Source organism: Neopelma chrysocephalum, unplaced genomic scaffold, assembly GCF_003984885.1.
Source record: "Neopelma chrysocephalum unplaced genomic scaffold, ASM398488v2 Primary Assembly neopelma1_361, whole genome shotgun sequence".
In the NCBI taxonomy this organism is placed as follows: Eukaryota; Metazoa; Chordata; class Aves; order Passeriformes; family Pipridae; genus Neopelma; species Neopelma chrysocephalum.
Genome location: NW_020898025.1, coordinates 1,378,995 through 1,396,759, shown reverse-complemented (window position 1 = coordinate 1,396,759; position 17,765 = coordinate 1,378,995). Strand labels below are relative to the sequence as shown.

The window sequence follows — 17,765 nt, the reverse complement described above, 5'->3', positions numbered from 1 at the left end:
TCCTGAGTTGAGGAGGTCATCCAGCTCCCCTTGAGCTGGGAAGGATGTCCAGACCCCTCTGACTTGTGGTGGGCAGACCCCTGAGCTGGGGAGGGGGGCAGCTCCCATTTTCCCATCTGGAGACAGTGGGGGCATGTTCCCACAGTGCCAGTCAGGTCCTCACTGGTGACAGGGCAGGGATGAGCTGGGGGATGGATGTGGGGCCCCATTCCTGAGAACAGCGGGGATGGAACGAGGCTGCTTTCAGCCGGCAGTGCCCACAGAGCCTCACTGTCCCCTTCTCTGCCGCCCACAGCTCCCGGTGTCACCTTCCCTGACCCCCATGTCAGCAACTGCCTGGCCAAGCGGCACGCGGGGGAGGAGGAGGTCAGGATGCGCGTGAAGCCCCCGGGCCCAGTGGTAACGACCAGCGTTGTGCGTGGCTCGCCCGACTACGTCCGAGAGCCCAAATTCTACCCCCCGGGACACCCGGCGCAGCAGCCCGCAGCCTGCCCGGCCGAGAAGGCGTTGTCCTGCAGCGTGCTCAGCTTCCCTGAGGGGTCGTGCCCCGCGCTCGGCCGGGAGCACCAGGCGGGCTCGCTGCTGCACGGCGACCCGGCCGACCGCTGCCAGAGCGTCCACGGCGGCACCAAGGCGGCGGAGGACCTGCTGGGCTGTGCCGGGGAGCCCCGGATCCTGGGGGGCAGCGCAGAGGAGGCACCCGCCCGCGACCGGGCGCCCAAAACCTTCCCCAACGCGACGCTGGCCTCGGGCCGCTGCAACATCGACAGCATCCTCGCCTTGCTCCGGAGCAAGTGCGGCAACGGGCACATCAACCTCCACCCCGTGGTGCAGCTCATCGACATCATGAAGGACCTCAACCGCCTCTCCGAGGACCTCAAGAACAGTGGGGTGCACCTGGACTGCGGCAGCCTCCGCGGCGGCGGCGGGGGCCACGAGGACAGCCGCCTCCTGCCCGCCGACCGCGACCTCCAGTACAGCTTCTTCTCCTCGCCCTCCCTGGCCAACAGCATCCGCAGCCCCGAGGAGCGGGGGGTGCTCCTCAAGTCCGACCCGCCGCGGCACCCCCGGCCCCCGGCACGTGATGGAGAAGCTGATGGAGGCGGGGGGAGCGCCCCACAGCCCCCCGGACACAGTGGGGGCGTGGGGGGCGTCTCCAAAGCGCCGGCGGAGGAAGCCGGTTGCTCCCAGCCCGATGCCGGCGATTACTCGGAGCTGGCCGAGGCGGACATCCTGAACGAGCTGGCCTCCCTGGCGTGCCCAGGGACGCAGCTGCTGGAGTCGCAGGCGATGGAGCCGCAGCCCCAGTTGCTGCCAGCACAAGAGCTGGACTCCCAATCCCGGCTGTTGGATTCCCAGTCCCTGGAGTCGCAGCCCCAGCTGCTCGATTCGCAGAGCCTGGAGCCTCTGCCAGAGTCGCTGGAGCTGCAAAACCTGGAGCCGTTGGGGCTGCAGTCACTGGAGCCGCTCTCCGAGTCGCTGGAGCTGCAGTCGCTGGAGCCCCTGTCTGAGTCGCTGGAGCTGCAGTCGCTGGAGCCGCTGGCGGAGCCGCTGGGGTTGCAGACCCTGGAGCCACTGCCCGGAGCTCTGGAGCCCCCACTGCTGCCCACCGAGCCCTCGCTGCTGGAGCCGCAGCCGCTGGGAACCGTCTCGGAGCTGCTGGAGGCACAGCCGGGCACCGGGGACCCGCTGCGGCCCCACGGGCTGCAGCCCAGGCTCGGGGGATGCCCCCTGAGCACGATGGTGAAGCGGGGTCCCTGCGGGGGCCGGGGGGCCGGGCGGTGCGGCGAGGACCACCGCAAGTACGCCCTGCGCCGGACAGACAAGCCAAAGATGCTGTGCCGCCGGAGGAGGGCGGGGCGAGGGCGCCGGGTGGACGTCACCCCTGAAACCCGCGTCCTGTCCCCCCTCGCCCTGCCCGCCGAGGTGCCCCCCGGGCCCGAGGAGCCCGACACCCCACTGCTGAGCCCCCCGCCGCCGCCGCCGCCCCCCGCCACGCTGGACCCTGACGAGATGCCCAAGGCCCCCGTGGCAGGGAAGAAGAGCAAGTGCCGGGGGGTGAGGAAGATGGTGGTGAAGATGGCCAAGATCCCCGTGTCCCTGGGGAGGAGGAACAAGACCACCTACAAGGTGTCATCGCTCAGCAGCAACTTGAACCTGGAGGGGAAGGAGCTGGCGGCCAGCACCTCCATGGAGCCCACGCCGCTGCTCAAGATGAAGAACAACGGGCGCAATGTGGTGGTGGTCTTCCCCCCCGGAGAGATGCCCATCATCCTGAAGCGCAAGCGGGGCCGGCCTCCCAAAAACCTGCTGCTGGGCCAGGCCAAGCCCAAGGAGCCCACTCCCGAGGTGAAGAAGAGGAGGAGGAGGAAGCAGAAGCTGGCGTCACCCCAGCCCTCCTACATTGCTGACACCAACGACAGCAAAGCCGACTACTCGGACGTGTTGGCCAAGCTGGCCTTCCTCAACCGGCAGAGCCAGTGCTCGGGGCGCTGCTCGCCACCCCGCTGCTGGACCCCCAGCGAGCCCGAGTCCATCCACCAAGCCCCCGACACCCAGAGCATCTCCCACTTCCTGCACCGCGTCCAGGGCTTCCGTCGGCGCGGCGGCAAGGCGGGGGGCTTCGGCGGGCGCGGCGGGGGCCACGCTGCCCGCGCCGCACGCTGCTCCTTCAGCGACTTCTTCGAAGGCATCGGGAAGAAGAAGAAAGCCCCCACTGCCCTCCACGCCGACCCCGTGCACCCGCGCAAGCGCGGCCGGCCGGAGCCCGATTCCGTGGGAAAACCCAAGCGGAAGCGACGGGCACGCAAGAACGGGGCGCTCTTCCCCGAACCCAACTCTGGGCAGAGCTTTGGTGACGGCCCCGCCGGAGAGTGGGGAGGTGGGGAGAAGGGCAGCCCCTGGGCCCCCCACCACGGTCACCCCGGCGGCCAGGCCGGACGCAACGGTGGCTACCAAGGGGCCGAGGCGAGAACCTTCCACGCCACAGGGCTGGAGTCGGGCTCCTCCGGCCGCGCCGGCTTCTACGCTGGGAGCGCGCCGTCCTCGCAGACGGAGGCCGGTCCGGAGCGGCACAGCCTCTTCACCGGATACTTCCGCTCCTTGCTGGACTCGGACGACTCCTCTGACCTGCTGGACTTCGCCCTCTCCGCATCCCGCTCCGAGTCCCGTAAATCAGCGGCCGCCTACACGGCCCCCCCGGCCGCGCTGCCCGGCCAGCGGGGCATGGCCGCCTACACCGCCAGGGGTGGCAAGGTGGCAACGGCCACCCCTGGAGCTGAAGCCGCCTTCCACGCAGCCATGCAGGGCCGGCCGGCATTCCCACCCGGCCGCACCGCTGCCGGCTATGGGGTGACCCAAGGGTCATCGGAGTGCCGGGGCGCCGAGTCCTTCCCCAAACTGGCACCGCCATCAGCCGTGTCCCGCTCTCCCACAGCTCACCCGGCAGCCAGCGGCACCCCCGGCTACTCCCCTTACGGCAGCTACGGCAGCGCCGGGCAGAGCGTGGCACCCACCAGCGTGTTCCCACCAGGAAAGCAGTACCCACCGGCACAGGACTGCCCCAACAGCAAGGACTGCAGCTTCGCCTACGGCAGCGGCAGCAGCCTCCCGTCCTCGCCCAGCAGCGCCCACAGCGCCGGGTACGCGCCGCCGACGGCCGGGCCCAGTTTGCCGCTGGGAAAAGCCGCCTTCTTCAACAGCGCCGAGCAGGGGGGGCAGTTCTCCAGCGCCGCGCACACCCCCCTGCGCTGCGACAGCCGCGCCAGCACCGTCTCACCCGGCGGCTACATGGTGCCCAAGGGGTCGGCGTCCTTCCAGCCCTCACCTGAAAACTGCCGGCAGTTCCCCAGCGCTGCTCCGTGGGCTTTCCGGCAGGGCTACGGCGGGTTGGATTGGAGCTCGGAAGCCTTCAGCCAGCTCTACAACCCGGGCTTCGAGTGCCACCTCAACGAGCCCAATGTCATCCTGGACATCTCCAACTACACCCCGCAGAAAGCCAAGCAGCAGACAGTCTCCGAGACCTTCTCCGAGTCCTCCTCCGACAGCACCCAGTTCAACCAGCCGGCCGGTTACCGGCGCGCCAACAGCGAGGCATCCTCCAGCGAGGGCCAGTCCAGCCTCTCCAGCCTGGAGAAGCTGATGATGGACTGGAATGAGGCGTCCTCTGCCCCCGGCTACAACTGGAACCAGAGCGTCCTCTTCCAGAGCAACTCCAAGCCCGGTCGAGGCCGACGGAAGAAGGTGGATATGTTTGACACCTCCCACCTGAGCTTCTCCTCCTCTTCCTCCTCCTCCTCCGTGTACCCCGCCAAGAGGAACACGGGACCCCGGCAGCCCAGGGGTTCCCGGGGGGCTTGTGCCTCCAAGAAGGAGAGGGGGACGGGCAAGGCCAAGTTCCCCACTAAGTCGCAGGCAGTGAATCCCCTCTTCCAGGAGAGCACGGACCTGGGCTTGGACTACTACAGCGGGGACAGCAGCATGTCCCCCCTGCCCTCCCAGTCCCGGGGCTTCGGGGTGGGCGAGCGGGAGCCCTGCGACTACGCCGGCCCCTACTCCATGAACCCCTCCACCCCCTCGGACGGGACCTTCGTCCAGGGGTTCCAGAGCGACTCCCCCGGCTTGGGGCAGCCAGATTTGGAGAGCAAGCACTTCCCTGCCCTCCCACACCAGCTGGCGGCCCCCGGCCAGCAGACTGTCTTCGAGGCCGGCTTGCAGAAAGCCTTCTCGCCCAACTGCTCCCCGACCTTGGCCTTCAAGGAGGACCTCCGGGCGGGCAGCATCCGGAAGCTGCCGGCCTGTGACTCGCTCAAACACAGCATGCAGGGGGGGGCCCTGCCGCACGCCCCCCACCTGGCCTGCCGAGACCTCCCCATGCCTCAACCGCACTACGACTCCCCCAGCTGCAAAAACCCCCCGTACTGGTATTCCCCCAACGCCAGCACCCGGAGCCCTTCGTACGACGGCAAAGCGGGGGCCGGGATGCTGGTGGACTTCATGGGCAGGACGGACCCCCCGTGTCTGAACCCCCACTTGAGCAGCCCGAGCGGCACCCACCCCTCCAAGGGCGAGAAGGAGCCCTTGGAGATGTCCCGGGCTCACCACCGAGGACCCTACGCTTGTCCCCTGATCAATGACTTGAACATCTCCCCCGTACCGAGAGACTCAATGCTGCAGCTGCAGGACAACTACAGGTACCCCAGTTTTGCACCCCAAGGGCACCCCGTCATGGCCCCCACCCAGAAGAGCGGGTTTTTGGGACCCATGGTAGAGCAACAACACCCTGAGGACACTTTTACGGTCACCTCATTGTAGTGTCTGCTGACGTGCCAACCGGACAACGAGGTTTTGTTACAGGGTAGGTGGGGGAGAACCTGGGGGTGAGGGTGGGGGGTGGCAGAGGGGGACACAGGGGATGCCCTCAGGGCCCTTCTCACCATGTGTCCCCCCCTCTTTCTCTCCGTGTTGTGTTTCTCTTTCAGAGGTAATTTAGCCAGCACTTTTTTCTGGAACACTTTTCAAGTTCTGTATTTAACTGGGATTGGAACCGTTTGTTTTTTTTCTAAAAAAAAAAAAAAAAAAAAAAAGAAAAAAAAAAGAAGAAAGGAAAAAAAGGAAAAAAAAAGGAAAAAAAAGAGCAGAAAAAAAAAGATAAAAAATAAGTGAAACGAAAGGAAAAAAAATTAATAATAACGGACGAAGAGAGAAACCCCCCTCCCCGTTTTTCCCCCTCCGCACTCAAATCCACCCCGCCTGCCGAACCGCCCGGCTCTGCTTTCCGGACTGCCGACCCCCCGCCCCGCAGCAGGACAATCGGATGGACGGACGGACGGACGGACGGACGGACGGACAGCACAGGCTCCCGCCGAGCCCGGGGCAGGGGCGGAGGCAGGGAGGGCAGGAGGGGGGTCAGCGGCTGGGTGCCCCCTGCCCGCAGCCCGGCCGGGGTGTGGGGGCGCGGGGACCCCCTTGGCCGCCCCCGGGGAGGCTGTTTGGGGATTCTTTTCTTTTTCTGGTCCCTCCCCGTCCGCTCGCTCGCCTCGGGGGTTGTTCCTGCCGGATGGAGGCCGATGGGTGTTGGGAAGCGCTGACCCCCCCACCAGGCTCTGGCAGCGTCGCCAGCGGGGCTCGGAGACGCCACCACCACCAGGTAAGTGCCAGCCGAGCCCCCCATCCGATGCTGGTGCCCTCCAGGAGGGGGGTTGAGGGGCATCAGGGGCGTGGTGGGTGCTCTGTGCTTTCCCAGGGGTTCTGTAACCCAATTGCACCCACCCTCTGGGTGCCCCCAGCCCCTTTTGGGCTGTGGGAATTTGCCCCAGGTGTTGCCCCACCAAGCATCAAATTGGGGAGCCCATTGACCCCGATGTCTGGGGGGTGGCTGGACCCTGGGTGTGCCAGAGTTAGGGGGGTGTGGGATGGCCCAGAGTCCTGGGTGTGTGGGTGCCAGATGGGGGTGAGCAGGGCCCCAAAACCCCGAGTATGTGGGTGGAGGACAAGGGGTGGCCAGACCCCCGAAGCCCTGAGTACGTAGGTGGCCAGATTTGGGGTCATCAGAACACCAAACCCCTGGAACATGGGGGTCAGATCGGGGGTGGGCAGGAGCCAGGACCCCCAAGTATGTGGGTTTTGGATGAGGGTGGGCAGGACCCCAGACCCCTGGGTTTGTGGGTGCCACGTGGGAGGTCAGCAAGACCCCAGACCCCTGGGTATGTGGGTGCCAGAGTACTGGGTATGTGGGTGCTGGAAGGAGGGTGGGCAGGACCCCAGACCCCTGGGTATGTGGGTAACAGATCTGGGGAGAGCAGGACCCCAAACCCCTGGGTATGTGGATGCTGGATTGGGGGTGGGTAGGACCCCAGACCCCTGGGTATGTGGGTTACAGATGAGGATAAGCAGGACCCCAAATCCCTGGGTAGGTGGGTTCTGGATGGGGGGTGGGCAGGGCCCCAAATTCCTGGGTACATGGGTGCCAGATGGCAAGTAGACAGGACCCCAGACCCCTGGTTGTGTGAGTTCTGGGTGGGGGGTGGAGAGGACCCCAGATCCCTGGACATCTGGGTGCCAAACCCCTGGGTCTGTTGGTGCTGGATGGGGGTGAGGAGGACCCCAGACCCCTGGATGCCAGACCCCTTGGCCCGTGGGCTGAGGGATGGGCAGGAACCCAAATCCCAGTGTGTATGAGTGCTGAATGGGGGTGGGCAGGACCCCAAATCCCAGAGTCTGTGGGTACTGGATGAGAGTGGGCGGGACCCCAAACCCCTGAAGATCTGGATGCCAGACCCCTGGGCCCATGGGTGCTGGATGAGGGATGGGCAGGAACCCAAATCCCAGAATATATGGGTGCTGGATGAGGGTGAGCAGGAACCCAAATCCCAGGGTCTGGGGGTGCTAGATAAGGGTGAGCAGAACCCCAAATCCCAGAGTCTGTGGGTACTGGATGAGGGTGGGCATGACCCCAAACCCCTGAAGATCTGGATGCCAGACCCCTGGGCCCATGGGTGCTGGATGAGGGATGGGCAGGACCCCAAATCCCCGAATATATGGGTGCTGGATAAGGGTGAGCAGGACCCCAAATCCCAGAGTCTTGGGGTGCTGGATAAGGATGAGCAGAACCCCAAATCCCAGAATCTGTGGGTGCTGGATGGGAGTGGGCAGGACCCCAAATCCCAGAGTCTGGGGGTGCTAGATAAGGGTGGGCAGGACCCCAAATCCCAGAGTCTGTGGGTGTCAGATGGGAATGGGCAGGACCCCAAATCCCAGGGTCTGTGAGTGTCGGATGAGAGGTGGACAGGACCCCAAATCCCAGTGTGTATGAGTGCTGAATGGGGGTGGGCAGGACCCCAAATCCCAGAGTCTATGGGTGTCAGATGGGAATGGGCAGGACCCCAAATCCCAGAATCTGTGGGTGCTGGATGGGGATGGGCAGGATCCCAAATCCCAGTGTAAATGAGTGCTGGATTGCGGTGGGCAGGACCCCAAATCCCAGAGTCTGGGGGTGTCGGATTGGGATGGGCAGGACCCCAAATCCCAGTGTGTATGAGTGCTGAATGGGGGTGGGCAGGACCCCAAATCCCAGAGTCTGTGGGTGCTGGATGGGGGTGAGCAGGAGCCCCCAGGGTGGGACACTCACCCCTTTCTCCCTCTCCCACCAGCCACAGCACCCTCGGCCCTGCGCCCCCCACCCATCCTGGCCGCCGGAGCAGAGAGGAGAGGAGGGGGCCACCACCCCCGGGGGCACCCCGGCCCCGCTGCCCCCCGCTTCGCCCCCCGGCCCCCGCCTCGGCCGTGGCGCCGGCGCCGCGTTCTCTCTCTCTCTCTCTCTCTTTCCTCCCAGCCAGAAGCAGAGGGACTCTTTAATTTTTATTTTTTATTTGATTAATTTTCATTTTCTGCACAAAACCAGCAATTGTAAATACTTTTGAAGAAAAGAAGTTAAAGAAAAGAAAAAAAAAAAAAAGTTTAAGGAATAAAAAAAAAAAAAAAGATAATAAAAAAAAATAAATAAAATTTAAAAAAAGCCAAAAAATCACACACGCGGGGAAAAAAAAAGTAAATTAAAAAAAAAGAGAGGCACGCACCGGAGGGAGAATCCAAAAAAAAAATGATGGAGAACAGACTTAAAGCATCCAAGAGGTGAATATGCAGCAGAAAAGAGCAAAAACCCCCCCAGTATGCACTGAGAAAAAAATTTATTTACAGATCGAGCGACAAAAAAAAGAAAAAAAAAAGAAAAAAAAAGAAAAAAGTAACAATAACCTATTTATTGTATATAATGTTTTATTATAAATCGTGTCTTGTATATTGCATTCTGTACATCTGCTGTGGTTTTGTGGTGTGCAACTTCCGCATGGGTTCCTTGGGTTTCCGTTGCCTTTTTTTAATGATTTGATGATGATTTGGGTTTTATTTTTATTATTATTCCGAAGAACGAAGGCGGGTTTTTGGTTTTTGGTTTGTTTTTTTTTTTCGGTTGGGATTTTTTGGTTGGGTTTTTTTTTTTTTTTGGCAGTACACACCCAAAGATCCAAAATTTGTATAAAAACAAAAAGGAGTTTAAAAAGAAAAAAAAACAAAAAACACACACAAAAAAAAGCCAAAAAAAAGAAGAAAAATTAAAAAGAAAAAAAAAAGGAATAAGTCAATCACAGACCCTCTTGGTGGGAAGGGGGAGTGGGGGGGACTGGGAAGGGGGGCCACTGGCGGCGATGAGCTCAGGGTGTGGGTGCGTGTGTGGGTGCCAGGGGGGGCTTTGGGGTCCTCTCCCCCCCAATCCCCTGCATTTGTCCCCCCCTCCTCAAGAATTCGGCAACTTCTGTACAGCTTTGTGCAAAAAACGATAAAACACACACATAAAAAGAGAGGAAAACCACTCTGAAGTGGATAAAAAAAGGCAAAATTAAAAAAAAAAAAAAGGGAAAAATACCCCAAATTGGTCAGAACAGCCCCTCCTTTCCCCCCCCCCCCCAGCTGCCCTGCGCAGTGTTTGTGCTGCCCTGGCCGGAGGGGCCCCCCCAATGAGCCCCCCCCCTCCCGGCTCCCCCCCTGCTTTGCCCCTCAAACGGTCTTTTTGTGTTATTTAGGAAGGAATTTTTAATAGGCACTTTTTTTATATTAAAAAGAAACCTATATATTGAGCGATGCCCGCTGCTTTCTTGCTTCTCTTTTTTTTTTTTTTCGGGGGGGGGCACGGCCTGGCTGTGCCATGGCGGGGAGGGGGCTGCTGGAGGGATGCCGACCCTCCCTGAATTTAGGGAGGATGCCAGGATCTGGCTTTAAGGTGGGAATTGCAGCAAGAAAGCTGAGTTTTGGTACTAATTAGGGATGTGGTGTGACACCGGGGGGGGGCCCCTCTGCTGCTTCCCTGGGGATGGGGTGGCAGCAGGGGGTCCCGGGGGGACAATGCCAAGGGGCTGGTGGCACCTTGGGTGGCACCTCGGCTTTCCAGGCAGGATGATTGCCCACCCCTCCCTGGCACCAATGCGGCGTGGTGGTGGGGGGGGGGCACGGGGATGCAGGCGCTGATGGATGGGAGAAGCATCAACACCAGAAAGGAGCGGGGAAAAAAAAAAGAAAAGGAGCAAAATAAAGACGAAACAAATAAAATTCAAAACCCCAGCAACTTCCAGCCTGGGAAAACGAAGGCGGCAGCATCCTCCGGGCGAGGAGAGGGGAGGGGGGGCTGTCGCGGGGTAGGGAGGGGGGGGGACCAGCTACCTGTGGGTGGGAGAGGTGAGCGATGCCGGCGGGGTCAGGGCTGCGGCAGCCGAGGGTTTGGGGGGGCCGGGGGGGAGCAGGGGGGTTGCTATGGAGAGGAACACACGGCGCATACTGATGGATGGGGGGGGGGAGCGGGACTGCCGGCGCTGCAGCAGCTTAATGGGGTGGGGGGGTGCTGGGGGACCCCCTCTTTGCTGGGCTGGGGGAGCAGCAAAGCCCACCCCGAGCTGGGAGGAGCACGGTCCAATGCAGCCCCACGTTAGGGGTGCACTGAGCACTCAGATGGGCTCACAGGACCCTCCACACACACCTCGGGGGTGCTGAAAGGGAGGGGGGGGCACCTGCCTGTCCCTGTGCCCCGGGTGAAGGTGGTTGGGTGTTTGGGGGGGGTTATTTCCACTCCCCCACCCCAAGGGTTGCAGGGTGAGGGTTTGGGGGGTTTAGTGGATCATGGACCCCCCCAGATCTGGCTGGGGGTGTTGCAGCAGGGCCATATGTGTGGAATGGGGATGAGATGTACCCCTTGGTGCAACCACATCCCCTCAGGGGCCAGATGGGGGGGGGAGGGGCTTGCTCCTCTCTGCCCCCCACCAGGAACCCCACGAGACCCTCAGGGTCAGCTGGGGGGTGATGGAGGAGGGCTGGGTGCTGAAATCCCTCTTCCCACCATCCTCAGGCAGAGTGACAGGGCTGGGGGGAAAGGGGACCCCTCGGGGGGGGCAACCCCAAGGTGTGCCCCCACCCTGGTGGGCACCAAATGTCCCCTGACTGTGACATTGCTCAGTGGGGAAACTGAGGCACGTGAGCAGCTGGGGGGTCCGGCCATTCCTGCCCCTGTGCTCGCATCCCACAGGTGCTGAACCCCCCCACTGGATCCCACACAGCCCCTCCTGGGGGGTCCTTTGGGGGTCCATGACTGTTCGTTCCCACCTTGCCTCCCACACAATGCTTCCCACAAGGATCAAATTTCCTCTTTCCCGCCCCATTTTTTCTGTCTTTCATTTCAGGTCACAACAAGCAGCACCAAAAGAGGATGAAATCCTTCCCCCTCAGGAGGCAAATCCCCCTGGGAAGCATCACCTGGCGTGGCCAGGCTGCTCGGACCACAGCTGGATTTTACTTATTTTATTATTTTTTATCTTTCTTTCAACCCTCAGTTGTGTCTCTCAAGAAGCAAGAACAGCTCCAGAGCCTGAAAAACCTCGTGATGGGGCTGATTGCTGGGGGTTGATCAGCACAGCCCAGTGACTGGGGGGAAAGGACAAAAGACCTCCAGATTTGAGGGAGAAATGGTTGTTTTGCTATTTCTTTATTTTTCTGACATGGATTTATTGAAGGTTTCTGGGAGCTGCTTGTGAGGGCACCCAGGGCAAGCCCTGCACGGCCAGGCAGTGCCAGGGGATGTGGGATGAGCCAGGTCCTGGTGCCTGGCTGTACCTCGGGATGGAAATGATGATTTTAATTAAGCAGCTCTGCCGGGAGGAGGGTTCTGGCCTCTCAGGATGCTGGATCTCAAAGCCCAGGGATGCTACAGGATCATGGGATGAGGGGATGCTTCACGTCAGGGGGGTCCAGGGCTGGACCACTGCAGAGCCGGAGCGCTGCCCGCTCGATCCATGGGGAACACGGATGCTCGGATGCTCGGAGCACTGTGCCAGGACCCGGCATGCACCTGGCAAAGGCAGCTCTGCCGCCATTTCCACTCTTCTCCATCCCCTTGGAAACACGGCAGGAATTTGCCCTCCTGCCCTTTCCTCCGGCCCATCACCTGGGGACGGAGCCAGGGGAATTCCCTGCTCCCGGGACGATGTGCCGGGGGCGGAGGATGGTGTGAGTGGATGCACACGTGTTGCACATCCATGTGCACCGCCACCCCCGCACGGGAAGCGCACGGGATGCCCGTGCCAGTGCCAAACTCACCCCGGTACCCGCACCCGGGGCAGGGAGAGGGCCGTGTCCCCCAGCCCGGCCGGGGCAGCAGCAGGACCTGCCCTCAGCCCGCAGCGCCGGGGCCAGCGGAGCCACCGGGAGCTGCCGCGAGGTTTGGACACCCCCTTCTCCTTCAAATTAATGGCTGTGCCGTGAAGAAAATTGAAGCCATTATTCTTCGCTCGCATCCTTTATACCCACCAACTTCAACCACTTGACATGCTAATCACAAGCTAACGAGGGAGGGAGGCGATTTCCCACGTCAGACCTGCAATCCAGCGCATCTGGCAGCCGGGGTGGGGAGCACCTCCGTGTGGGGGGCACCGGCACCCCAACAGCAGCACCTCGTCCCCAGCACCGGTCCTTCCCACCACCAGCACCCCAAAAAACAGCCCCTTCAGCCCACTTGAAGCCCCCCGTGGCTGGTGTCACCCCAGGCTGTCCTTGTCCCTCTTTCCCAGACAAGGAAATGGTGCGGGGAGCATCTCGGTGCTGGCACCCAATACCATCACCCCTGCTGCTGGATGGTCCCTTCCCACCAGCAGCACCCCAACAAACAGCCCCTTCAGCCCAGCTGAAGCCCCCCATGGCTGGTGTCACCACAGCTGTCATTGTCCCCCACTCTGGAGCAGGCAGGGTGGGGAGCAAATTGGTGTTGGAGGCCAACGACATCCCAATACTGTCATCCCTGCTGCCACACTGCCCCTTCCCTGATGCTGCACCAGACCTTCCCACTGGCAGGGCTCTGAAAACAACCCCTTTAGCCCAGCTGAAGGCTCCCCATGGCTGGTGTCACCCCAGCTGTCCTCGTCCCCCACTCTACCGTGCTGGGGAGCATCTTGGTGTCAGGGGCACTGACACCCCAATACCAGCACTGCTGCTGCCACACCCGCCCTTCCCATCAACAAGCACCCCAACAAACAGCCCCTTTAAACATTGTTGAAACCCCCCCGTGGCTGATGTCACCCCAGACTGTCCTTGTCCTCCACTCTGGGACAGACAGGGTGGGTAGCAGCCACCAACACCCCAGTACCATCACCCCTGATGCCACACTGGCCCTTCCCTCCAGCAAACAGCCCCTTTTAGCCCCGCTGAAAACCCCCATGGCTGGTGTGACCCCAGACTGTCCTTGTCCCCCACCCCAGGACAGCCGGGGTGGGGGCACAGGGCAATGCCAACGCCCCCCAGGGCCACCCCTCCATGGGCAGCCCGTGCTGTGCCACGTCCCCACCGCAGGATCAGCCTCAGCGCCGGCAGCGGGGGCGGTTGGAGCCCAGCTGGAGCACCAGACCACCCCTGCTTTTCCCAGAGGAACAGCCAGGCCCTTGGAAGATATTTCCACACACTCCCCCCTATTTATGTGTCGTTCCCCCCCCCCATCCTCCTTCCGCTCCACCATGTGCTCCAGGGTCCAGCTGAGCCCTGACGCACTCATTGCACCCCCCCTGCCCATCCAGGGCTGGATCCATCCCAGCCGCCAGCCGGGCAGAAAGCTCTGGAGTCCATTAACATTCCCCGGAGCGATCTAATCCCCCTCTCTGCCCTGGCTCTGGCTTTCACTTGGTTTTAATCAAGCCCAGCCTGGCGCCTCTTAAATAAGGGGGGCGGATGGCACCCAGCTCCCCGCGTGGCACATGGGTGCTGCTGGCCCTGGGGTGGGTGCCAGGGAGGAGGGGGCAGCCGAGGGCAGGGTGTTCACAGGGGTCTCCACTCTCCGGTAATTTTAAAAGGCGTTTTGGAGCCGGAGGAGCTGAGCTCAGCAGAGCTGGGGCCAGCAAAGCCAGGGAATAAAAGCACAGGCGGCTGCAGGGTTGTTATTAATATTTGCTGGATGGTGATGGGAAGGGGGGCTCGGCACCGAGGGGAAAAGGCAGGCTGGGATCCCTGGGAAGGGAGGGGGGATTCGGCAGCTGGGTGCCTGGGTTGCTTCCTGGCACCCCAGTGATGGGTGGGAGGTGCAGGGTCAGTGCCAGAACTCCTTGGGTGCTGGTGGGGTGGGAGGTGATGCTTCCCGCACTGACACCCCTAAAGCAAAGCACTGGGGTTCAGCTGGGGCATCCTGGGGGGAGACAGGACCCCCTCTCCCCCCCGAGGTGGGGGCACACAGGGCACCTCCCCTGGAGACCAGGAAGGCGCAGGGAGGACACTCAGGACAAGGAGGTGCAGGGTGGGCACCACCCAGGATCAGGATGGTGCAGGGTGGGCACCCAGGACAAGGAGGATGCAGGGTGGGCACTCAGGACCAGGATGGTGTAGGGAGGACACCCAGGGCATCTCCTCTGGGGACCAGAAGGTGCAGGGGGGACACCTGAGTGACTCAGCTTCCAGGGGCTTCTCCACATCCCTGCTGCAAAGGGAGCAGGAGTTAAGAGGGCAGAGCCCCCGTGGGGGTCCTGGATGGGACCCCCCGGGAAAGGGGATATTGGCCCCCCCCGGTTGGGATGGGGAGCTCCGTGGGGTCATGGTGGCCTTGCCTAGTGGGAAGGAGCCTGGAGAGATGCCGGATTCCCCCCAGGCTGGCAGTGGGGCTGGATGGGAGGGTCTGGGGATGCTGGGAGGGGGAGCCACGAGGCAGCACATGGAATTTTGGGGGGCAACGTGTGATCCAAAGCGTTTGTTTTTTCCGGGGGCCCCGAGTGCGAGTTATCAGCGGCGGCAGAAGCGCGGTGCTTCCCGGCCGGGAGTGCGCGCCGGCTCCTCGGGGAGGGATTAAGGGGATTATATTATTATTTGTTATCACTGAGGGGGGGAGAAAAAAAAGAAGAAACCTCCATTGCTGGGTACTCTGCCTAATCGGAGCACAGATTAGCTTCCTGCCTCCGCCCGGCTGGGGTGGGGGCCCGGGGGGAGCTCTCCCGTGTCTGTCCCACTGGGACTGGGAGCACAGCAGGGTCACACGGGGCTGTGGGGTCCCCAAGGAGCTGCCTCGCCCTCGAGCCACATGTGGGACCAGTTTTCGGATGTGCCAGTTCCTGCCCAAAGCAGTTGGCAGAGGGAATGGCAGCTCCTTTTCCAGTCTCCCTCGGGACTGGGGGGATCATCACCCTCATCCAGGCACAGTGTCACCCCATCCTGGGAGCTGTCCCCGTGGTTCAGTGCAGGGTGAGGCAGGAGGGATGCTCTGCCCCGGGGATGGTGAGAGCCACCTCAAAGGCTCCTGGTGAGGGACAGCTCATGGCCACGGTTCTCCATCTCCTCCAGCCATGGTGGGGGGGTCTTGGGAGGTTTGGGGGGATCTTGGGAGGTTTGGAAGGGGCTGGAGCTCAGCTTGGCAGCACAGGCAGGGGGTTTGTGCCTTCCTCAGCACTGGGATGAGGGCGAGTGCCTCCAGTGACACCCCAGCATCCCCAGAGGATGGGGACAAGCTCAGCCCTGCCTGGCTCAGACTCAGGGGGAGTGATGGGGAAAGGGGTGGCTCGATGGGGTGACATGCCATGGGGTGACATGTCATGTGGATGCAGGGGATGGAGGCTGGGCTGGGGTGTCACAGACCTCACTGGCACGTGACACCCATCCAATCAGCCCCAGTTTGGGCTGGCAGAGGGGCAGGAGGATGAGGGGGGTCCAGCTGACCCACGTACCCATGAACAGCAAATTTTGGGGTTCCCCTCTGACAGTGGGGTCACGAGCCCCATCCTATTCCTGCGTGTCCTGTGCTGCTCCCTGCCCATCCTGAGCATCCCCTGCCCAGGGCTCTCTGTTGGGCTGGGGACGGAGATGCCTTGGAATACCTGGCACAGAAGTGCCACCCTTGCCCTGCTCCATGGATCCAGGGTGTCACACCACGTGTGGCAGACGTGTGGGACCACCCTGAGTGCTCCAGGAGCCAGTGCAGCCATCTCAGTACATCCAGCTGGTTTTTTCCCCCTCTTTTAAGCCAACATTTCCATCTGCAGGGTCGGGAGCCCCCCAAGACCAGCCTTGCACAGGCACATCTTGAATTTTCCTTGCCAGAACCCCCAGTTCCCAGCAAGCAGAGGCTGAGCCAGGTTCAAACATGGGGTGCAGGCACTGGGGCAGCCCCTCTCCCATTTTCCCTTGCCTGGAGCCAGGTTGAAGCCACCACCCCACCTCAGAGAGCCCGTCATTAGAGCCCCTTCCACACCCCCATCCGCTGATGGACCCACGATTTCCTTTAGTCTTTTATTTACACTTTATTGCTCTTGTTTTTGCACCGGCAAAGCGCTGCTGGAGAGCACAGAAATCCTTCAGATCTCGGCTGGCAGCAGAGCTCTGCCTAATCATAGTCATTATCTGGAAGCAGGTAATGGGCATCTTTCCCATGTTAATTTGAAAACAGAATCAGCGAGAGCAGGACACCGGGGACGGAGCCTGTTCCCAGCACCCACTGCTACCCCTGGATGATTTTTGGGTGGCTCCTGCAGATGCTGGGAGGGGGTGGGTTTGGGATGGGGGAACACACCAACCCCAGGCACAACCACGTGCCAAGCCTCGTGGCTCAATAAATCAGCCAGGAAAAGGGCTGCTGGCCGGAATCCCGCATGGATGGAGCCTGTCCTTGCTGCCACAGCAATAAAATCCCCCGGCCTTGTTTTTTTGGCGCCGAGGAGGATGATGGTGGCTCTCCCTCCTCCCCGCGCCGCCGTCAGAACTTGCCCCCGTGGCTGGGTCCTTCGCTAACAAGGACTCGTCCCTTTTATCCCCAGCGGCAGGAGGGGATGGGGATGGAGGTGAGAGGCGAGGATTTCTCCCGGGGCCGGGAGGGGAAGGCTGGGTGGCGTTGGAGTTTCGTTTGCTGAGATACCATTAACGAGTGAGCAAAGGTTGCGGAGTCTCCATGGAGACAAGACAGCAAGAGAAGGGAGCGGGTGTGCGCTGGGTGAGAGCTGATTAGTAAATGTCAGCGGCGCAGCCACTGCCCGCGCCACGCTGGCGCGGGGACCCGGAGGGCAGCGGGTGCCCCCGGGCACCCCCCATGCCCCGGGCACCTCCTGTGCATCCCAGACACCCTGGGCGTCCCAGCCATCCCGTGTACTCCCAGTATTCCATGTATCCTGCCCGTCCTGTGTGCCCTGTCACATCACGGGTCACCCTGGGTGTCCCATGTACCCCATCTATCCCATGTACCCCATTTATCCCGTGTGCCCCCTTGCATCCCGGCTGTCCTGTGCATCCCCTGTGTCGTGGGCACCCCAGGTACTCCATGTGTCCTTGCATCCCAGTCACCCTGGGCACCCCATCCATCCTGTGTGCACCACTTCATCCTGCGCATCCCAGGTACCCTGGGCACTCCATGTGTCTTGTGTATCCCAGGCACTCTGGGCACCCCATTCCTCCCCTGTGCCCCATTCCATCCCAGGTATCCCGTGCATCCCATGTGCCTCATGCATCCCAGGCACCCTGTCCATCCTGTAGACCCCGTTCCATCCCAGGTATCCCACATGTCCTGTGCATCCCAGATAACCTGGCCACTCTGTTCATCCCGTGTCCCCCATCGCATTCCGGGTATCCTGTGAATCCCATGTGTCCTGTGCATCACAGGTACCACACACATCCCACACATCCCTGGGTACTCCATGTGGACTGTGCATCCCAGGTGCCCTGGGCATTCCATCCATCCCTGTGGCCCCATTGCATCCCAGGTACCCCACGTATCCCAT

At 61.8% G+C, this 17,765-nt stretch overlaps 1 protein-coding gene across 4 annotated transcripts in view; it reads left to right on the top strand.

The window, feature by feature from the left end:
• Positions 1 to 8,811, top strand: part of AHDC1 (AT-hook DNA binding motif containing 1) — a 58,623-nt gene extending 49,812 nt beyond the window's left edge. For all 4 annotated transcript variants that reach the window (XM_027705962.1, XM_027705963.1, XM_027705961.1 and 1 more), the window contains 3 exons: positions 296 to 5,356; positions 5,481 to 6,148; positions 8,151 to 8,811. In XM_027705962.1, coding sequence (XP_027561763.1) covers positions 373 to 5,313 — 4,941 coding nt within the window. In that variant the 5' untranslated portion in view covers positions 296 to 372 and the 3' untranslated portion in view covers positions 5,314 to 5,356; positions 5,481 to 6,148; positions 8,151 to 8,811. The remainder of the gene's footprint in view (positions 1 to 295; positions 5,357 to 5,480; positions 6,149 to 8,150) is intronic.
• The last annotated feature ends 8,954 nt before the right edge of the window (positions 8,812 to 17,765 follow it).